Source organism: Megascapheus bottae, chromosome 26 (assembly GCF_031878675.1).
Source record: "Megascapheus bottae isolate mThoBot1 chromosome 26, mThoBot2.hap1, whole genome shotgun sequence".
NCBI classification, from domain to species: Eukaryota; Metazoa; Chordata; class Mammalia; order Rodentia; family Geomyidae; genus Megascapheus; species Megascapheus bottae.
The window spans coordinates 13902079-13926230 of record NC_143534.1 but is presented as its reverse complement, the minus strand read 5'-3'; the positions used below and the strand labels follow the sequence as shown (position 1 = coordinate 13926230).

The 24152-nt window shown below is 36.5% G+C and overlaps 1 protein-coding gene across 5 annotated transcripts in view; it reads right to left on the bottom strand.

Annotated features, from left to right (window-relative positions):
- Malrd1 (MAM and LDL receptor class A domain containing 1) overlaps positions 1-24152 on the bottom strand; it is a 361316-nt gene that overhangs the window by 71857 nt on the left and 265307 nt on the right. For all 5 annotated transcript variants that reach the window (XM_090318992.1, XM_090318991.1, XM_090318993.1 and 2 more), the window contains 2 exons: positions 20682-20839; positions 6789-6984 (listed from right to left, as the gene is read on the bottom strand). In XM_090318992.1, the coding sequence (XP_090175118.1) occupies positions 6789-6984; positions 20682-20839 (354 nt within the window). The remainder of the gene's footprint in view (positions 1-6788; positions 6985-20681; positions 20840-24152) is intronic.

Here is a 24152-nt window from a genome sequence, read left to right as displayed (position 1 = left end):
GGCTACAATAGATTATCTCCTTCACTCTCCATCAGTGTTGGAAAGAAGGTTGCTCCCTAACAAAAATAGAGAAACTACTTCAAATGACTAAAATTGCATAACAGACGTTATTTATTTTTGCTTTTAGAAACCCCAAACAATCTATAGCTTACATGAAGGTGGAAAATATAGAGAAACATACGATGTTAGGGTAGTAGCTGTTCATCTCTTTCCTCTCAGAGGGCCTGGAATCCAGAGAGATTCCCGCAGTTTCTGCTTTATCACTGCAGATGGTGCGGATGTCCTGGTCACACAGGGCTACCGGGGTTGTCGTCATGATATACGAAGTTGGACCAGTTATACATGTGGCTTAATTTAATGCTGTTTGTTGATACCTACTGCAACTTATTTAATGGTTTGAGTTCCTCCAAGTTCTAAATTGTTTATTTCTAAGCTTAGATACAATAATATTAAAACATATCTCTTTTAATCCATCCTTTAAATGACATGTTTGCCAAAAGAAGATTTCTACTCTACAGCTACCCCCCCCAAACAAAAAGCAAAAACAAAAACAAAGTACACTGTATTCAGTCAATACCAAGCGAACTGATATGTGATTTGCTATCACACTCCGACTTTCCCCTAGAAAAAATTGATGTTGTCATAGAATCTTCCAAATGATATGATCATTATCACTCTTTTGGCTTGCAAGGGTAAGATCAGGAAGGAATGTTATCATCATTAGTAATATTCCAAAAGAAAGGCTTTTACCGATAAAAGTTATGAACCAGTATTTCAGCACCAGTTAAGTTACTAATTAGAAGAAATGTGTCTGTGTTGGTTCTGGGGCTTAACCTCAGGGCCTAGTCCTGTTCCCTGAGATTTTTGTGCTCAAAGCTAGCACTCTAGAACTTGGATCACAGCTCCATTTCTAGTTTTTTGTTTCTGATCTTGTTTGTTTATTTATTTATTTTTGCTGGTTAATTGGAAATAAGATTCTCATGGACTTTCCTGCCCAGGCTGGCTTCAAACCATAATCCTCAAATCTGAGCCTCCTAAGTAGCCAAATTTACATGTATAAGCCACTGGCGGCTGGAATTATTAGATTTTCTTAGTGTCCCAGGATTGATATTGGAGGCTGAGAACTCAGCTCTAGCAAATACCCTGGGAACACACATAATTGGCAACCTCTGGGTGAAAGCGCTGTGCTCCATTTCACAGGCACTTTGGGAACACCTACTTTGACTGTCTAATGACGTCAGTACATGCTGTGAGGTGTTCCATCGGATACGACCCTGCTACAAGGCCTCAAGGGCCTCTATGACCAACCAAGCACAACCAGTCATTCCAACAGCATAAGGGCCAGTTATCAGCCCCTCGTCACGTAGCACCAACATGAAGATGTATACTCAAGTACATCTCTGTGGAAGCTGACACATGTGGCGAGTGCCACAATAGTTCCCTACAAGCAGGAAATATAGGAGGTGATGTCTAGATGCTTTACACCTTAGCACTCCAAGTGGGTTATAGTCTCCAAATCTTCTGTTCTACTGAGTAGAGAAGACCCAGACATGAACTTGTTACTTCCTTGGGCTTCCCACTCCCATCCTTTTTGTTAAACCAAAACTCAGTCATTTCTCTAAACTCATATCTTCTGTTTTTAGGCAATTTACACTACTGAGAAGTAAAAACTCACCTATGTACACAAAGTTACTCGTTGTTAAGCCAAGAAAAAAAAATGTTCCGATCTCTATTTCTACAAAGAATCTTTTCTGGGAAAAATGATCTTATATGTTAATACGATGCTTTACAAAATTGCTCATTTTATAGAAGTCATTTTTTTTTATTCGAAAAAAAATTTAGTGAAACTAGATTTTTTTAAAAAGTGAAACAGAGTCATGTTCTCTAGTTACTTTTTAAACGATAAATTTTACTTTATGTTTGGTTACTTTGCAGCCCACAGCATATGTGTTTGGGGCAATGAGGAAAACCATAACTCAAGAGACGCACATAGAACCAAGTTCACCTGGCTACCAGAATCTCTCCAATGCCTTGGCCTGCCTCATAAAGTCTTTGGATCTATTTTTGAGTGAACAGAAGAATGAGTAAGGGAATAATTTTTTAATGATGAGCTATTTACAAATGGATTATTATTTCCAGATGACAAGTTCCTGTTTTACTTCTGTGTGTGATTTCATTTGTACATTCATTGTTTATGCACTATGTGTATGAACTATACCTATACATGTTTATGTGTTTTACTTCCGTGTCTGATTTCATATGTACATTCATTGTTTATGCACTATGTGCATGTTCTATACGTATACATGTTTATGTGCTTGGCATCACTGACCACATAAAAAACTATTGTCTTTAGGACAAAGATTTGGGGTAGCGATTTGTGTTTTAGCTTTAGACTCCATCTGGCACCTAGTCAAACCCAGTGAGTGTGATTTTTTTTCATGGCTGTCGTTTGGATCTCTTCCTTTTAATGCAACTATATTCCTTTCAGCCTCAAGACCAGCAGGAAACCAGAACAGACCTACCCCTGTCTTAGTAGGAAGTCTCTGAAGGTTGTCAGGATTTTCTCCCTTGAGTCTGTCGGGTATTAGTTTTAATGCCATTTTCTGGTACTAATGTTTTTGCCTGCAAATCTCATTCCCCTTGTAGGAGGATAGTAGAATTACTCTACCGTCAAAAAGATTTTGAGAGCTTCATGGCCCACAATAATAGCCTTAAAGCCAAATAATATTTTATAATCCAACCCAACAAATGAATCAAGGATGTCTGAAAACCACTCTCTTTCAGTGCTTAGTATTCATTTTAAAAGAAGGCAATTTATGAATCAATAACTGAACCATAATGATAATGAGCTATGTACTAAAATCACACTTTAAAAATATTATTCACATTTGCTACTATATATACTGCAGTATAGTGATTTGAAATTTATCTTATATCCTTATTTGATGGCCATCAAATACTGTTTGCTATTGCTAAATTCCAAAGCATCAAAATAACACACATGGAAAAAAATAAATCAACTATTAAGCTCAAAATGATGTTAATGGGGATATTTCAGTGTGATTAAACTAGAAGTGGGTAAAAAATACCCCACAGAGAACACAGAATACATTGTGATGTACATTATATGAAAGTGTACATGGAAGCCGTGGAGAATCAAAAGCAGAGTGCAGCTCCCTGTGGAGAGGACTAAGGGGAAATTCTTGAAGAAGGCAGCTTTTACTCTGCCCTTGGAAGTGGAGGAAGATTTACAGAAGAGTAGATAAAACAGGGGACATTCTCCTCTTGCGAAGCAATAGGACCAGAGTCCTGGAGACAGATGGTGTAGGCTTGAGGAAGGTAGAAGGTCCTCTTTGAAAGGATCATTTTTATAGCCAGAGGCAAATAAAGAAGGCAGAATTTGTAATGAAGAGCAGACAACTAGGGATCTTTAAGCATTTTATTTTCTTTATAACTTGTATGCATTTACACATTCAGATCTCCCTCCTTCTGTCTGTCTATCTCTCTGTCTCTCTCTCTTATGACATTAAAATATAAATAGTAAGCCTATTGTTGCTGGTGCACACTGTAAGTTGGCCTAAATGTTCCAGAATTTCAAGTTGGATTATGATAAAAGGGAAAAAGAAATGGTCCAGAAGAGGTCTGATAGAGTAGTGCAACTCTCTCCTGGGAATGGATGTTTAGGATTGGTTGACGGTATGCCTTCAATCAGAGCTTTTAATTTTGAGGAGATGACACAGAGACAATAAAGTAGACTGTAGTCCCAGCTCAGCAAGATACATCTATGAAAAATAATTAAAACTCAAAGTGATGGGAGTGGGGCTCAAGTGATAGTGTCTGCCTGAGGTTCAAACACTTTTGCAAAAACAAAAACAAAATGAAAAACAAAAAAAGCCATGGCTTTTTTAAAATAGCCTCAATTAGTTGCACAAGGGGGTTTCATTTTGATATGTCTATGTACATAATGTGCTTTGATCGGACGCCTTTCCATCCCTTTCCCTCATCTCTATGTTTCCTCTTCCCATACAACTTCCAGCCTTCACCAGTCCATGTTTACATATGCATAGACATTATTTTGACTTTTAATCACATTTTTAATGGACCATTTTAATCAGTTTTATTGATTCTTGCTTTCAGTTCTTATTCAGTTAAAAACAAGGCAAATTAAATACATCGTCTTATTGGTCTATAAATGCATGCAGCTCATTCTGTATATCAAAAGTAATAAATAATGGCAATAAAATACCAAGACAGTTATAAACATGACAAATTTTAATCACATTTTAATACTATTTTTCCTGATTACATGAAGCACAGTTCCAAGCAGACATTTAAGTATGTAGGAAAATGTACAAGTACAAAAACAGCTATCTTTCCTGCTCTTCCTTTTTCAGAGGTATTATTACATTTAGGGTGCTCTTTTCAATCAATGTTTTTTTTAGAAAAAACCTATTAAAATTGATTTCACATTTTAAATCATTTTCTACAGTTAGCAGTATAAGTTTGCATTATTTATTTCTGGCATTGGGTAAACTTTCATATTCACTAGTGATTATCATTTATTCCATGACACAGGTTTTCAGTGGATGGGTCACCCACTCGAAATTTTCCTCATAGTCCCACCCATCACTCAGGAGATGGTGTTCATGCTAGCGTTAAGGGAACAAAAATCCCTTTAGGCTTTGGATCTACCTTTGGCATTCTACCCCACATTTGTGTTTGTGCTGGATGTCACAGAACAGTCTATGTTTTCTCTCCAAACCTTGAAGTAAATCCAATATGATCGTACTAGATTTATTTGATATAACTGCATACTTTCAGATACATTACTAGGAAAGATTTGCACACCTCAATTTGAGAGTTTGGTTGTGGGGTTTGAACTCAGAGCCTTGAGCTCTCTTCCTCAATGCTAGTACTCCAACACTTTAAACCACAGCTCCCCTTCCTGTTTCTGAGTGGTTACGCAGAGAAAAGAGTGTCATGGGGACTTTTCTGCCCAAGATGGCTTTGAACCACAATCTTTAACTCTCGGTCTTCTGAGAAGCTAGGACTACAAGTTGGAGTTATCCGTGCCTGGTTAATTGATGATTTTCTAAAAGCAGGTTACTGAATCAACAGTGAAATCATCCTAGGAAAACTAAGCCCTGAGACTATGGATTTAGGATGAAGAATTGGGACTGGAAAGAAGCATGTCTATAATATAAAGTGATACAGGAAAGTTTCCAGCCAAGGGTCATAGTTGTTTTCATACTTGATGGCAAAGTCTATTATTTATCATTTTGGGGGAAGAAGTCAGCTTTTACTTAGGTCAATGCTAGTACTGTAACTACATAATGAATTATAATAATAATTATTATTATTTTGTATAATAGTAATTCAGGACAAATCTCCCAGTTTCTGTGCTATGTTCTAATTCCGAAATAGACAAGTTCTTTTTGGTCTTGAGGAAATCAGAATGACTATATCAATAAATATGGATACAATCTCTTACCCAATTTTATCTCTGTTGTGTGTGTGTGTGTGTGTGTGTGTGTGTGTGTGTGTGTGTGTGGTACTGGTAGGAAAGTGCTCTACCACTTGAGCCCCAGTTCCTGTAACATGAATACAGAAAAGTCACATAGGACATTGCTGGAGCAGTTGACTTAGAGGTGCTGAGAAAAGAAATGAACAGGAATGCATATTAGGAGTAAGTGGAAGTAAATTTCTTTTCCTGAGACAGAGTAGCAAGGGGTGAAAAGAACAAACAAAAACTAATGGAGTTTTATTAACCAACAGATACATTTGCTATGCAATGGATGCAGAATATCTGTATAGTGAAGAAAGATGGGGGAGGGGGAGTGGATCTGACAGCTTGAGGGAGGCAGGGCCAGCAAATGAGAACCATACATGCCTGGGATCTTTAAAAGTCAGCTAAGGTAGCAACCCAACATTTTCAGTGGTCCTTATCTGCAAGTCCTCCAGCAGTTTTGGAAAATTCACGTGGTTATTACTATTACTGCAAAAGATGGGCTGAATAATAGTATCCATTCTTTAGGGTGGGCCATAAATATATGTGTGAACAGGATGCGACTAGAATGCCATCACCAGAGTGTGGTAAGTAACATGATCATAATTAAAGACATCAAAGCTATTGGTGGGTTGTGTCACCTGCCAAAATTCAGGATTCAGTGAAAACTATCTGAAGGTTAAGAACACAGACGTTTGAAGAAGGCCATAAGCATCCAATTTTAAAATCTGCATTGGGAACCTGCAAACACAATGACTACTACATCATATCAAAAGAAAAGATATGAAGAGTATAAAAGAAAAGATCACCCCACTTCAATAGACATACCTTAAGCAGCAGAAATTTGGGTTTCAGTGGAAGGGGTGATTTCTCCCCAAACCTAGTTCAAGATAGGACTTTTTTTTCTTTTAGATATGCGCTGAGTTGCCTTGATTCATCAGCAGAAGAAGAAAGAAATGACTCAAGCAAGGATAAATGTCAAAATGGGTAGAGGAGATAGTGTGGAAGAGAGCAGAGGACCAAAGCATCCTTTCCCTCAGGGGAAAGCACATTTCCCTTAGGGGAAATTTGTGGGAACAGGAAAGTGGACAATAAAGCTATGTTATTTCTGAGGGCTTCCTGTAACAGATTTACTATAAAGTTACCATGGCCCAGTTAGTGAGGTAAAGAGAGGGTTTGTCTCTTATTCTATGTCCTTGCCTTCTTCCTTATATGAGTAATTCCTATCTGAATTTCCCAAGTGGTCTGTCTATAAATAGAGAAATAATCATGTACTTACCTGCAGCCGTGCACTCTGGAGTGAAAGAGATGTCATCCAGAGCAATAAAGATATCATTTCCACCCAAATCAGCTTCAAATGCCACCTTAAATGCACTGTAACTAGAGAGATGGATATGTCCGTAGGTCCATTCTGGCCTTTCACTCTTCAATGACCATACGAGGATGTTCAGTCCTGATTCCTCAATGATGTACACCTGAAATGAATGCAATCAGAAGAAATAGTACTTTATAGTTGTACATGAAAAGTATGTCAACACCCAGATAAGAAGTTAGTGAATGTGGCAGTTCAGCATAGAGACAGTAATGTTTTCCCTCTGTAGAAATTGTGGCTATGCTGAGGACGGGGTTGAAGTAGGAAAGCACCTGTCTAGGGGGAACAAACAAAGACAAGGGACTGAATTTAAACAACAGTACTGTCCACACATTAAAAATGATACCAAAGGATATTTCATTGGCTTTGTCATTCCAATTTGTATTCAGCAAATGGCCTGATTAAAACTGCAACTATATTGAGTTCTTAAAAAGTCACAGATGTAAAAATAGAAAATTATATTTCTAATGAACTTTTGTATGTCTGACAAAGGTGTTGTTGCTGGAAAATAAAAAGAAGCTCATAATAAATGGTTAAGACACGATGCAAAACTATTTCAGAAAAGAGTAATATGCCAAAATATTTTGATATTTTCACAGACTGAAATCCTGCCTAGATAAAATAATGTCACTATTTAACATTAAAGTACAAGCTCCAACAACAAACAAGCAGTGAAAGATAGAGTAAGCTTCAAAGCTAGGAAGAATATTAATTTGCAGCAGGTATTCAATAGTGAAACAACTTAAAATAAATTAAAAATGCAATGTCAATATACTAGTATGATCCCTCCAATAATTAAATTTGCCAATAAATCTCAACATTTTTTCTCCCTACTTAACCACACAAATATTTCAGTTTTTCTAAGTTCACTGATACATTGTTTAATTCCATAATTTCTGTTTTATAGTTTGTTTCAGTAACATGTATTTACATAATCAACAGTGTATTAAAATGGACAATAGCACATTATATCAAGTGTTTCTTCACATAATGCTCTTTATTTAAAATATCTAGTGAGACATGCATAAAAAGCTAAAATAATGGAATATATTTTTATCTTTCCATAGAAATGCTATCAATTGTATTCTGAGTTTTATGTGGTAAGTCACAGGGAAAGATATCTTTTTAAAACCCTTAAAATCTACTACTTCACAAAAGCAAAATCACTAGAAAATCTTGAATAGTATTTGATTCTAATTAAATTCTAAGTTTACAAATTAGATAAATTTTATTGAAAAATCAAAGTCAGAGGAATAATAGATATTTGAGATAGCTTTCTCAAAATCTTTGCTGGATGAATTTTCTTGGATATCTGGTTGCATGAACCAATAATAACGCAGTGGTCAATATTACTTATTATAAAGTTGAGTTTTTTTGTCAGTCATGGGCTTGAACTCAGGGTGGTGATGCCCTTTAGGTATTTGCTTAAGGCTAGCACTTCTAGCACTTTGAGGCATAGGTCCACTTTGGGTTTTGGGTGGTTAATTGGAGATAGAAGCCTCAAGAATTTTCCTGCCCAGGCTAGCCCAGAACTCTCAGATCTCAGCCTCCTGAGTAGCTAGGATTACAGACATGAGCTACTTGGTTAAAAGTAAAACTATTATAAATACAACATGAAATCAAAGAGAAAATAAAATGTTCAACTTTAATAAACTTCATATTATAACTTATATGTAAAGATTATATTATTATAAAAGCAACTCTTTATAATATGGGATGAAAAAATTTGCTTAACCAAAACAGGACAAACTAATGATGTCATCTAAATGCAAATGTATTACTCCATTAAATAAATAGTACATTTTTTGTAAAATAACTTCTCATCATTTATTCATAAAAGACATTCCTTTGGGGAAGCTGATGGCTCATGCTTTTAATCATAGATAGTCATGAAGCTGAGATCCAAGGATTGGTTCAAAGCCAGACTGAGCAGACTGAGTTCATGAGATTCATCACCAATTAACCACCAAAAAGCTTTTAGTGGAACAATGGCTAAGGGTTCAAAGACAACATCCAGGCTCTGAGATCAAGACTCAGGATAAACACACATGTGCATATGTTCATGCACTTGTACACACATTCACACACATACATAATCATACACAATTCCTTTGGAGAAAATCATCCAACAACAGAGATAAAGACTAGAAAATGTCTAAGAGTTGATGGTTAATTCGCAGAATGGCAAGAATTGTGGAGACCAATGATACTGACAATATTCATGTATCTAGATGAAAGCTTAAAAAAAAACCAAATAAGGGGGCCGGGAGTTTGGCCTAGTGGTTAAAGTGCTTGCCTAGCATGCATGAAGACCTGGGTTCGATTCCTTGGTACCACATACATAGAAAAAGCCAGAAGTGGTGCTGAGGCTCAAGTGGTAGAGCTCTAGCCTTGAGAAAGTCCAAGGACAGTGCTCAGGCCCTGAGCTCAAGCCCAGGACTGGCAAAACAAAACAAAACAAAACAAAAAAACAAATAGGGAAATGGTGTGGGTCTCAAGGGGTAGAGCACCTAGTCTTAGGCTGAAGAGATCAAGGACAATGCCCAAGTCCAGAATTCAAGCCCCACAACCATCAAAAATAAAAACAAAAACAAACACAGACAACAAAAAGATTGGGGTGTGAGTGTGTTTTCGAGTTCTTCTCATGCATAAACTCAGTGTTTCTGTGACACTGGACATGAGTCACTGCTCTGACTTGGGTTCTGTGCATGAACACCTCTGGGTATCAGAAACACACCGTGCACGTCACTCAAAATTGAACTCGCTCAACTGCTGTATAAAATGCAAGCTTGAGAGGACAATATGCCTGAGCACCAGCTGCCCTCAGCTGTTCTTCCAGCCGTCTGCTCTTTAACTAGCACTGACGAGGAAAAGCTGTGAAAGGAGTGACTGCTCCATCCTCCCAGGTGCGCAGTTTGTATAAAAAGAAAAACAATCAAATGAAACTCTGATTGGATTTTTTCTTCCCCAATCAGTGATCATAGGGATTAACCTGGATTAATAATGTATGAAAAATAGGAATAACAGCAATGTTGCCTGTGTTAATAATAATTTAGCCTATATGCATATTTTGTTATAAATGAACACCCATTCATTTGCCCATTATTACTTTGCAGTTAGAGAAATAGAGATTTAAACAATTATTAAATATGTAAAAAATAAACTTAAAACTTATCCCCAAGTAAAATCGGATTTGAAATAATCACTTTAGTCAAAAAACAAAAGAAGAAATTGAAAGTCAACAACTTAAAGTCCTTCAGAAAATTGAGATAGCAGAAGAAACCACTGCTCTAAAATCAGAAATAGAAACCGGGAGACACATTGAATTGCATTGTCTTGAAACCATAGGCAACTCTAAAATTGAAATTGATGAACTATTGGAAGCTGAGTGCAGAAATATATGAAAGCTAATTAATTTGTGGTGTAGTTGTTTAAGGAACTAGCATGCTTCAGTGAAAATTTTGAGAGACATGAAAGAGAATAATGCATGTTGTTGATAGAAGAGAAGGATGAGAATTACATGTAACATCTTTCAGAAAACCATGCAAGGTAGAAAAAGGGTTAGTGATGCATGATATAGGAAACAGTTTTAACTGCTAAAAGAAAAATCTCCAACTTAAAATTTTGTATCAAGCTAAAACTTTTATCAAGGTGAACAAGTAGAATCTTTCGAAGGTATGCAAAAGTTTCCTTTTAGTCCTGTCTTGTACATGAAAGTAAATAAAATAAGTTTGTCAAGGACAGGGTACATGATACAGGTGAACTGTTTGCTGTCTAGAAGAAATCCAAAGTACATGTTAGGACATAGATGAAAAGTAATATGATGGAGAACAATAAACTATGTTCCCAATAATCAAAAGAAATCTAGAAAAGAAACACCAATTTTGGACAAAGTAGGCTTTAGAGAAAGAACACTAGGGAGAGAGAGACCATTTGGTATAGTCTGAACCTTTGTGTCCTCCCACACATGCCTCTGTTGAAGTGCTGCGTGTAAGGAGATTTTGTTAGGAGGTGGGGCTTTAGAAGGTGATGAGAACTAATCGAGCTGACATCACTGATGTGAGTATTACTCTACCAATGTGGCCTGAGTGCAGTTTACTCACCCTTCCCATTGTGCTAGGACACTGCCAGAAGCAAACTTTTTGCTGTTTCCAAACAACCTCATTAAAGCTATTTTATTACTGCATCCCTAATGTAAAATCCTTTGACTATAAAAGGGTCACTTTTCCAAAATGACATCCTAATAATTAACCTACATGCACTTAATAACAGACATCAGCTATGTGAGGCAAGAGCTCAGATCTGCAAGGGGAAATAAATGAATAGGACTACAGTTGCAGACTAGAGCAGTCTCGTTCGTCAGTAACTGACAGATCTGAGGGCAACAAATCAGTGAGGAAAGAGCTGAACTGAATAGCATCAATCAACTGGATCTAATTTACATTTACAGAGTATTTCTTCTCAAGCTCAAATATAACAGACACCAAGATTGATGACATTCCGGGACATAAAATTTACTGTAACCAATTTAAAAGACTAGAAACCATGCACTATATGCTCTCAGATCACAATGGAGTTAAGCAAGAAATCTCTAAGTGGAAGAGAGTTAAAAATTCTCTAAATAATTTGACATTTTTAGCATACTTACCAGCAACACAGGATAAGGAAGCTTCTGAAAAAATGTTAAAAGATGCATCAAAATAAAGGAAAACAGAACTGATGAAAATCTGTAGGATGAAATGAAGTAGTGAGTAGGGAAAAATTTAAAGATCTGAATGCTTATGTAGAAAGTAAGAAAGAACTAAAACCAATAATGTTTGTGTTTGGAAAATACCAAGAAAACAGCTAAATCTCTAGTCAGGTTACTTGAACTAAAAAAAACCCTTGAAAATGTAGATTGTTAATGCCAGAAATGAAAGAGAGGTCATCACAATTAATCCATGAATACTAAAGAATTATTTTCAGGGATTAAGAAAATAATAAGAGATTGCTATTAACAAATATATGCTATGTATTTGATAAACTACACATAATGGATTAATTCTTTCATCTACCAAAACTCATGTGGAAAAGCCATTAATCTAAGTAGGAGTATAAATTGAATAAAAAAATAATCGGATCATTTAAGAGGAAGATGATAAAATAAGACACCTAGAACAAGAAAACAGATGATTAAAAAAATAGAAGTTCAGATTGCAAAATATCATTAGTCATAGAGTGCTTATAAGTGATATGACAAAAACCAAGCACCATGGAGTCATTGCAAATCAAAGAGTAGTTACAATATAAAGCCAGCAGCAAAACAATCCAGTAGAATATGCATGTCATTTTCTGGAAAAATAGGGTCTCCAGAAAAAGTAAAAATAAATACATAATGGGGACTGGAGACAAAAGTTATAATCCCCCACCATATGCAGCTGTCTTGAGTATTTAATCACTCAACATAGCTATATGTGGTCTTTTATTATTCCATATGAAATTTTGGATTGCCTCTTTTATTTCTTTAAAGAATGACATTGGGATATTGATGGGTATTGCATTGAATCTGTAGACAGCCCTTGGCAAGATTGCCATATTCACAATGTTAATTCTTTCAATCCAGGAGCATGGGAGGTTTTTCCATTTCCTTTTTCAGAGTTTTAAAGTTTTCATCAAAAAGGTCCTTTACATTCTTAGTTAAGTTAATTCCTGGGTACTTTATTTTCTTTGAGGCTAAATAGCCCATATAGCTAAAACAATTCTTAGCAGAAAGAACAGCACAGGAGGAATTTCAAGTCCAAACTTTAGACTCTATTACAGAGCTATAGTGACTAAAACAGCTTTGTACTGGCACAAGAACAGGCCTGGAGACCAATGAAATAGAACTGAGGACCAAGATATTAACCCACAGATCTATGTCCACCTAATCTTTGATAAGGGAGCAAAAAAAAATAGAATGGAAGAAAGACAGCCTCTTCAAAAAGTGGTGCTGACAGAACTGGATAAGCACCTTCAGAAAACTAAAGTTGGATCATTCTTTGTCACCCTGCATCAGGATTAACTCCAAATGGATCAAAGACCTGGAGGTAAAAGCAGATACACTGAAAAATTTACAAGAAGGAATAGGAGATACACTAGGTCTCCTTGAAACAGGTCAAACCTTTCTTAATAAGGACCCAGAAACACAACAAATCAGAGAAAGGCTGGATAAGTGGGACTGCATTAAACTGCAAAGCTTCTGTATGGCAAAAGACATAGCTAGCAAACTAACTAGAAAGCCTACAGAGTGGGAGAAGATCTTCACTAATCATACAACAGACAAAGTCCTCATATCTAAAATATATTAACAGCTCAAAAAATGGAATCACTCCAAAACTAATCTCCAAAGAAACAACCATCCCATTAAAAGATGGGCCAAAGACTTAGTGTCTTCTCTGAAGAAGAAATAAGAATGGCCAATAGACACATGAAGAAATGCTCAACATCTCTGGCCATAAAAGAAATGCAAATCAAAACAACTCTAAGATTCCACCTCACTCCAGTTAGAATGCCAGGATCAAGAAATCTAATAACAACAGATGCCTGCAGGAATGTGGACAGGAGGGATCACTACTACACTGTTGGTGGGAGTGCAAACTCATTCAACCACTGTGGAAAGCAGTATGACAGTTCTTCAAAAAACTAAACATAGAACTTTCCTATGACTCAGCAATTCCCCTACTTGGCATTTACCCAATGGTCCAGAAACAAGGACATACTAAATCCACTAGCACAACGATGTCCATTGCAAAGATATGGAACCAACCTAGATGCCCCTCAGTTGATGAGTGGATCAACAAGATGTGGTATTTATACACAATGGAATTCTATGCTGCTGTCAGAAAGAACATGGAAATGGAAATACTTAGAAAAAATCATATTAAGTGAAGTAAGCCAGACTCAAAGGAACATAGGGTCAATGGTTTCCCTCATTTGTCATAATCAGTAGAAACCTTGGGCTCTCCTAGCAGAGATTTACAATAGAGCAAAACCTAGATACATAAGGCCATATAGGATGATGCTAAATGAAAGGACCTCCAGGATTTAGAAACCAAAGCCTTGTAATAAGTGATTGTTGTCCTTATTGTACTATGTTATTTCTCATCTCTTTTGCTATTCCTTGGTTATCTCATATTGTCACAGTATTTCACCTTGTTATCTGATATATTTTATATATGCATATTTGGTTATTTGAAATCGGATAGGGAAGATGAATGTTGGTGGTGGGGGGAAGGGAAATGGGGACCATGACATGAGAAAGGGTGTCAATGTTTGTGAAATAATGCACCTCCTACCTGGTGAATATAATGTAACCCTTCTATTAATTACAATAAATAATATATGGAAAAAATGTACACATGCCTGTATGAACTTAACATCCAATAATAGAGACATGTGAAATCAAGCAGGAAATGGGGAATTGAATCAATGTCCTTAAGATATTGCTGGTTCAAAACAATTCCTCTGTAAGGGTGAATGAATGGAACAGTAAGACTAACAAGACACTAAGTTGAAAATGAACTTTACATGTTGTCAGGAAGGGAATGGGGGAGGGGTTGACAGGAAAAAGAGAAAACAAGGGAAGGTGTCACAATGGTTGAAAGGCATACTCACTGCAGTAAAATAAGAGAAAAAAAAACAATTCCTAGGAAATTAACCTTCAGTATAAATTTGTAGTTAAATCTACAAATCAGAATTAAATAATAATTAAAACAAAGATAATATGTTATTTTCTAAGAATGACATTAAATTGAGATTCAATAAGGAATATAGAGGATAGATATCACCAACTAAAAATGTTATGAGAAAAGGTGAGTTGCTTCAAATATGTTAAAGGGATTTCTGAAGAAATCAAATTTATCTTGGGGTCCAGACATGCAAGCCAAGACTATCCTGGTTCTTTCTTAAGGTGACTTGGCACGTAGGCATTTATAGTCAGGTATAAGAAATGCCTTTTTTCTTTTTTATTCTTTTTCATTCTTTTTTATTTTTGCAAATTGTCACTTCTCTGACTTCAAACTGTAACTTGATTTTAATTTTTAGCAGCATATCGCTTCAACTAGAGGTCACTTTTCTCTTCCTACTTTCATTATATTTTCAAGGGCAAATATACTTTGAAGGTCAATTTAGATTAGCTCTCTCTCTCTCTCTCCAGTGCCAACCTTTGAGTTTTGTGTGATGCCTTCCTATCCTGCTTAATTTATACTTTAATAACACCACACAAGAATGCTTCTTTTTATTGTTGTGAACATTATTTTTCTGTAGTGGCAGATGCATAAAACAATTCACTATAGCTCTCTCTCAGTTGTCAAAATATTTTTCCTTTCAAAATTTACATGTTCACTTTTGCTAAGCTTTAAATATGAGCTCATGAATTCTTACCATGTGATAGACAGATAAAGAAGTGCCCTGGCTGTTATTGACATGCTGGAGAAAAACTTGCTTTTTGTTTTACCACTCAGTGAAAAGTACATGAGATATTGGTAATAGATAGAGCCTTGAATCCATTCTTAAATAGGAATAAATTACTAAACCCATCTGGGGTTATTTTAACCAGTGTTATAATATAGTCTGTGTCACATCATATATTTGATTTCAACACACCAGGGTGTGTGACAGACTGAGAATTATTGCCCTTGTAAATTGGTTAAAATAGAAAAGTGGGCTGAAATTTAGGAAGCTATTTAGGTTTTTTTTTGCAAATCTGCATAATGAATACAAATTTGATAAGTATATTCAACAACACCTTCATATATGACTAGACCTTTTATGCACGAGGATATTTGTATATAATGTTGGTACTTCTCACAAATATTCCCTAATACTTTTCCCATAGGCTGACGATAAAGTTTGACATAAGCAGGAATGAAAGATAACTGCTATGTTTAGAAAAATCTGTTGATGTGCACTTTTTATCTTTACCCCTCCCTGTTTTCTATTATCTTGGAAAATGAGTCCAGCAAACTTTAATCCCAAGGTTGGCCTGACCAGGTAAAATTCCAATCAAGGGCTACCAGTTCTAATACTGTCACTCTTAACAGATTTCATAACAACACAAAAGTCCACTTTTACCCAAAAAACAATGATAAAAAGATGCGTATATTTGCCTTAGCCTACAGTACATAATGTGGTGCCGTAATTTTTGGTGACAGTCCTGGGGCTTGAATTGGAGCCTGAGCTTTTGTTGTTTTTGTTTTCTTGTGTCCAAGGCTAGTGCTCTATCACTTGAGACACACCTCCAATTCGGGCATTTTTGATGGATAATTAGAGTCTCATGGACTTTATTGCTCAGGCTAGCTTTGAACTGAACTCTTCAGGTCTCTGCCTGATGAGTATCTATGGTTACAGTCAGGAACTACTAGCATATGACTTGGAATAAGCATTTTTATAATTACAATTATATATTCAACGTGAGAGATATTTTCTCCTTTCATTTTTATTTTATTTTTTGTCAGTCATGGGACTTGAACTCAGGGCCTGGGCACTATCCCTGAGCCACTCTGTATTCAAGGCTAGAGATATACCACTTCTGGCTTTTTCTGAGTAATTTATTGGAGTCTCTCAGTCTTTTTGGCCCAAACTGGCCTCGAACTACCATTCTCAGATCTCAGCCTCCTGAGTAGCTAGGATTACAGGTGTGAGACACTGGCAGCCAGCTTATTTTCTCTTTTTTGAAACTTGGCATTTTTTCCCCTCTCATTTCTCTATCCAATGAATGGAAAATTTTCTGCAGCACAAGTGACAGTTACAAATTGAGCCAGGTCCTGTGCTATGTGGTCATCCACGGGGGAATAAGCAAAACCATTTGAGTGGCTCGTTAATACAAGTTGTCATTTTGCAAATTATGACTTCACTGCACTAAATGATAGCCCTGTACTTGGGTTAAGTGAGGATAAATCTAAATCACATTTCCTCTAGCAGCAGCTCTTAGTGCACCATATTTCACTAGTCTAGTATTCAATTATTCAGATTATCATCTTATTGTTTATGGTTGGTAAGGACAGATGTTGAGCCATGTATAAAAAAAAACAAAAACATTTCTATTTCAAAATACCTGTCCAAGGCTTTTAGAAAGTATCTCTGCACCACTCTGGAGTGTCTATGGACATTCTACATGGAAGGAAACACACTGAACTGGAATGAGTCTCCTGTCATTCTCTGCTACATTTACCACTCTGAAGTTTGTGGATCTAGGAATACCTCAATGGACAGAACGCTTTTTTTTTTCTAGTCCTGGGCCTTGAACTCAGAGCCTGAGCGCTATGCCTGTGCTTTCTCAAGACTAGAGCTCTACCACTTGAGCCACAGCACCATTTTAGCTTTTTTTTTTTTATGTATGTGGTGCCAAGGAATGGAACCTGGGTCTTCATGCATGCTAGGCAAGTACTCTACCACTAGGTCAAACTCCCAGCCCTGACAGAACTCTTTTTGAAAGGTAAGATTGGACTTCTCATCAAAGACAATGGAGATTCAATGACCTACACTGGATGGCTGAAAAAGCAGAGGCAATCTCAATTTGACAAAGAAAAATGAAGTTCTGGTGGATTTTGCCTGTGAATTGCTCCTTCAAAATTAAACTACATGACAGCAGGATGTTGTCTGTAACCCTAGTGACTCAGAAGGCTGGGAATGTAGAGGACTTCATTTCAAGGCTAGTCTTGGCAGAAAAGTCTTCAACATTGTATTCCAGTTAAGTAGCCAAAATGACATACTCTTACAGTAATGCATCATTGAGGAAAACAAGCTGATCAAATAAATATGAGTTCCTGAGTTCAAACTCCAGTAGCAACCAAAGTGGAAAAAAAAAAGCAGCTGAGTGAAAGAATCACATCAGATGCCTTATATGCATTGTTTCACCTAGTGTAAAACATAGCATCCTTTCTGACTATTAAAGTTACTATTAAGCCATACTGTGTGTTTTAGAAAAAGTTGTTAGTTAAACCACATTTGTATTGAAAAGCACAATATGGAGAACACAAAGTACATGAAGCACCTTCTAAAAAGAACTAGATTCCAGCAAGCATCAGTAGATGATTTCTTCCTCTCTTCTAGTTTCCTAAATGTCAAAACAAAACTCGTCAGCACCAACTCATAATAGTAGCTTCCTGTAAAACCTGTCTTTCCCAGCAACACAGAGGCAACTGGATGGTATGTAATAACATGAAATAAACAAGGCATCGGTCTTATTCACATGTGGAGACTAAAAAAGTTATCACATAATATCAGAGAATGAACAGAGTTAAAAAGGATGAGAGTGGAGAGAAAAACAAAAGCAGGTATAAGGATTAAATTATAGTGTTTTATAGCACAAGAAAGTGATCACAATTGTTCGTTGTAGTTTTCAAAATAGCTAACGGAAGCCAGGCATGGTGGCTCACACCTGTAATCTTAGCTACTCAGGAGGCTGAGATTTGAGGATCTCGCTTCAAAGCCAGCCCAGGCACTAAAGACCAAGAGCCTCTTATCTCCAATTAACCACTAGAAAAACAGGAAGTGGGGCTGTGGCTCCAGGGGTAGGGCAGAGTTCCAGGAAAGTGTGTCCAAGTCCAGAGTTCAAGCCCCAAGACTCACACACACACACACACAAAATAGCTAAAGGGAAGGATTTTTGTTCCCAATAGGAGGAATCACTCATGTTCAGGGGCATTCATTATTATGTGAATTATATCACCCAATCATTACACATTGTGTATGCTCAGGAATATTATACTGCACCAATAACTACGTACATTTGTTCTTTCTTCATAACAGACTATACCCAAGATCAAAGGTTGGGTTGAACAGGGCATTGGCACCAGCTGGAAGGTCCTCAGAATCATACCAAAAATCACCCATAGGCAGGACAGGAGAAGGATGGGCAGCTAATTAAGAGTCTGTGGGTCCTGATAGTGATGCCCATTACAGAAGTAAAACCTTGGAAATTTCAGTTCTAAAAATACTACTGCTCCGGAAGGGGAGCATTTACATCTGAAATGCTACTTTCTGTCATTTTTTTGGTGGAAATAATTTAGGTCTAAAAACTCAACTCTAAGATCAAACACATTTCAACACAGTGGCCCCTAGGTTCCCTTGTGGCTACACTAATTCATCTGCTGCCACAGGAGCACGGTTTAGAAAGTAGTTCATTCTCTGGATGCAATTAGAGATTTTTGTAAACTGCAAGAAAGTGTTACAAAAAGTCTAGATTGAGAGCATTACCTATTCACTTCCTTCTGATCTCCTTAAAATTGAGTTTGGAGTAATTAAAGGATAAAAGAATATTAGTAATTGGATGATAAAAGAATATTAGTAATTCTTAGAGAAATTCTATTATCCTCGTTAAATTTCACCTTGCTTTTTCCTTTTTCTAGTCCTGGGGCTTGAACTCAGGACATGGGTGCTATCCTGGGGCTTTTATGCTCAAGGTCAGTGCTCTAGTACATTAGCCACAGCTCTGCCTCTGGCTATGTGTGTGTGCGTGTGTGTATGTATATGTTTAATTGAAGATAAGTCTCACAGACTTTACTGCTGGGCTGGCTTTGAACCATGATCCTCAGATCTCAGCCTGCTAAGAAGCTGTGTTTATAGGTGTGAGCCATCTATCCCTGAGAAAACTTCACCTCTGTTTTAATTATTATTATTGTTGTTGTTATAACTTTCACTGTACAGGTAATGTTCAGAGGGGTAAGAGTTACATAAGTCAGGTAATGAGTACATTTCTTTTGGAACAATGTCACCTCTTCCCTTGTTTTCTCCCAGATTTTCCCTTTTTCTTTCTTTTCACTGTCTTCTCTTGAGGAAAGCAAACGTATGGTGGGGATTCCCACTTTCTTGCCCAGTGACACTTTCACCTCACAGGAATTCCTCTGGGGCAGTGTTGAGGACTGATGTGGCCTTCCCTTCTTGCTGCTTGTTTCTTCTTCAATTATTGTTTTAGAAACCACAGAAAAACTTTAGTTTATTATATATTTTTGGTGATTCGACAACCTAAGGAAATTTACATAGCTGCTTGTCTTCATTATTTTATGTAAAATATACTTACCATAATAGCATGAGGTAAATGTAACAATTCAAGCTGATCACACACAGAAAGTTTATAACAGATAATTTGATAGCTAGGAGGAACTTTCTAGCTGTTACTGTTTATAAGGATCAATTTGAAAGAAAGAAATTAATTTTGTGTATTCAAATGAGAAGTTATCATGCAATTCCTGAACCATAATCGTAATTCTGACTCCTAATATGCAATCTTTTAATTAGAACTCAATTTCAAAATTCATTCATGATGATCAAAAGTCTTATTAGTCTTTCATAGAATGAACAGCACAAATGAAGCAACTTGTTTCTTTAAAGTCATTCCTGTTTGGTGTAGATTCTTATAGTCATAAAATTGAGCAGCCAAGTATTTTCAAACTATGGAGATGTGCATTTAAAATTTAAATTTGCTTTGTGTAATTTCTTACATTTTTCTATAGCCCCTCATTGAGTTAATAGAAAATACACACACACACACACACACACACACACACACACACACACACACACACACACAATTTACCCATAAGTCTTTTTTCTAGGTAATTTTTTTCAAATAGCAGGCAGTTTAATTGAATTCAGGTGGCAGCCATCAGTGAGCTAAATCTTGACTGAGATTAAGATGAATGACAGCACTGCATGCCAAAGACTCATGGCCCCAGCAAGAAATGAGAAATTAATGAGATCAGTATTGGTTGTATGATCATAGAAAAAAGGAAAATATTTAAACTCATGTGAAAAATATCTTAAATCTGTCTTATTTTGTACCTTTAATATCCCTAGTCTCTGAGGATCAACCATGTAAAACCAGAATCGGACAGTGCACACTCCAATGCTTGCTGGGAAATATTTGGTGGTCAAGATTCTTGCAATGGACTCTTCTTTGGACCCAGAGGAACTGACATAAAGGAAGTAATGCCCACTGCCTGTGGAAAAGATTAACAACAGTTTTCATTCCATGTAGAAATACATTTTATAGCATGAGACACAGTGTGTTCTAACAACTTACCAGTTCAGCTGTATGGTGCCCAGAACAGATAAGAAGTGTTAAGTGGGGTATTGATTGACACTATACCTTTTTCTTTGATTCCTGTATTGACTAAAGTAGTAGTGACGGGTTCAAACTCCAAGGAACTAGGATTCTTTGTGTACTCATGCTATATATTTTTTAAACTACAGATAATTTTGTGTTTCTCAGTTACCATATTACATTGCAGACATCTATGTAAATTCAGTTGGGTTTGTTTCTGACATCATTGTCAATTTTTTCAAGCTATTTTACTTATTGTGGAGATACACATATGATATGTCTATGTATCCATAGCCTATCAAAGCTATTGAACCTTTGTCCTGTGGTATAGGTAATGGAACAGTAATGATAACCTTCTCATCACTATTGATAATTAGTGATTTATGGGTTCTTTTTCTTATTTTGATGTGCTTACAGTGTTTTAAATTTTACTGATCTTTCCAAAGATCTAATGTCCAGTCTCACTTTTTCCCTCAATTGATTTTTTTTGCCAGTCCTGGGCTTAAGCTCAGGGCCTGAGGACTGTCCCTGGATTTTTCTCAAGGCTAGAACTCTACCACTTGAGCCTCAGCATCACTTCTGGCTTTTTCTAAGTATGTGGTACCAAGGAATCGAACCCAGGTCTTCGTGCATGCTAGGCAAGCACTCTACCACTAGGCCAAACTCCCGGCCCCCCTCAATTGATTTTTAAAAATATAATTTCACTAATATCTTTTCCAACATTTATTGTCTCTTTTCCTCTGGCTTAATTTGGATGTAAACTTCTCTTCATTTTCTAGCTCTATATGTTCAAGTTTAGGTTATTAAGATCTTTCTTCAAGTATATGCATCCATCAGATAGTAACTGTGTTTTAACTGGTGCATTTAGACTATTAATGTTTAAAGTGATTGTTCACAGAATGGAATAAATAACTACCATAATAGTTACTTCTTTGCATTTGTTACTTTTTCCCTGATTTTTAAAAAATATTTTATTCTGATTTTTTAAATTTAGTTTTTATTTTTGCTCTAATTGTAAATATAGTCAGTCCTGGGCTTGAGCTCAGGGCCTGAGCACTGTCCTTGGACTTTCTCAAGGCTAGAGCTCTACCACTTGAGCCTCAGCACCACTTCCAGCTTTTTTCTATGCATGTGGTACTGAGGAATCGAACCTGGGTCTTCATGCATGCTAGGCAAGCACTCTACCACTAGGCCAAACTCCCGGCCCCTAATTATATATTTTACATGAGTTCAACTTCTTCATATTTGCCAGATAGAAGGTGCATTAATTCACATACATTGATACCCTTTCACATGTCTTGGTCCCCATTACCCCCCCACACCCCCATCTTGTTTCCCCCTTCCCTATCCAATTTCAAATAACCAAATACAAATATATCCGATATATCAGATAACAAAGTGAGATACTGTAACAATATGAGATAACCAAGGGACAGCAAAAGAGCTGAGAGATAACATAGTACCTTAAGCACAACAATCATTCATTATATGGGTTTTGTTTCTATATCCTAGAGGTCCTTTCAATTAGCGTCATACTATATGGCCTTATGTATCAACGTTTTGCTCTATTGCAAATCTCTGCTAAGAGAGCCCATGGTTTCTACTGATTATGACAAATGAGGGAAACCATTGAGCCTAAGTTCCCTTGTTCTGGCTTACTTCACTTAATATGATTTTTTTTTTTGCCAGTCCTGGGCTTGAGCTCAGGGCCTGAGCACTGTCCTTGGACTTTCTCAAGTCTAGAGCTCTACCACTTGAGCCTCACCACCACTTCCGGCTTTTTTTTCTATGTATATGGTACCGAGGAATCGGACCTAGGTCGTCGTGCATGCTAAGCAAGCACTCTACCACTAGGCCAAACTCCCAGCCCAATATAATTTTTTCTAAGTCTTTCCATTTCCTAACAAATGGGACAATGTCATTCTTCCTGACAGCAGCATAGAATTCCTTTGTGTACAAATACCACATCTTGTTGATCCATTCATCAACTGAGGGACATCTATTTTCTTAGTATATTGGGTATGCATCTTTAAAACCCACCTTTTTCTAGTAGATTGTTTTCAATTTGCAAAATAAATTGCGATTAACACAAGTCCTCCTTCAAATGTTTTGCTCTTGGTTACTTACACATAATCTTAGTACTCTATTAGGTGTTTTAGTGCCAGGTTTAAGGCTTCACAACAGGAACTAATTCTTAGAGCTCTGACCTTTGTCAGTGCCAGGGTCTTCAAACTCTATAGTAATTTAACTTACAACATTCTCAGGGACATGGACATTTTTCATAGTACACCAAGCCAAAGGCAGTATCTTGATTTAACTTACTCAATACTTATATCCAAACAACTTAGAAGTAATGTGCACAAAGGGAAACAATAGCATCTTTATTGCCTTATTCCAAAATACCCAGCAGTCAGTTTCTACTGAAGCATGTATGTACCTATGCTGGGTAGTGTAGAAATAATTAAATTCTGAATTTCGATTTATCATCATCTTCATTTCCCATCTAACTTTGATTTTCCCTAGTGACTTGTTTTTTGTCACAGCAACTACTAGAAACCAATTTTGCAGAGATATAATATTAAAAGGAATAGCATGAAACTTATGTTTTTAATTTAATACTACATCACCAAGTAGAATGTAAAGTGATGAATTATTACTTGCTATTATTTTACTACAGCAAGTGTATTCAGTTCAGGAAAAAACAATGTCATATAATGCTCACTAACAAAAGCTAGAAATTTCCTTCCTTATTTAAGAAAAGAAAGGAAAAAGAAAAAGAAGTAAACTCATTCTTTATCTGGAAAGTTAATACTAGATTCATTTTTAGATATATAAATTTTCAGTTGTTCTATTGAAAACTACCTATTCCTAGTTACAAAATCTTTGAAGGTCAGCTCTCACACCAGTAAGAATTTGTTAAAGCCTAAACTAAAGGTAAACATTCTCACTGGCATTATGTATTGGGGATTTAATAGTGAACCCATAGACCAGTTCATTTCTTTTTTTCTTTTATGTTGGTTCTAGGGTTTTGGCGCTGTATGTGCACTTTGGTTTTCAAAGCTAGAATTCTACCATTTGAGACACATCTCCAAGTCCAGCTTTTTTTGGAGATGAATCGCCTCACAGGTGTTCCTGCCTGGTCTGTCTTCAAACTGCAATTCTCATATTTAAGTTTCCTTCATACCCAGGATTACAGGTTGTGGGCCACC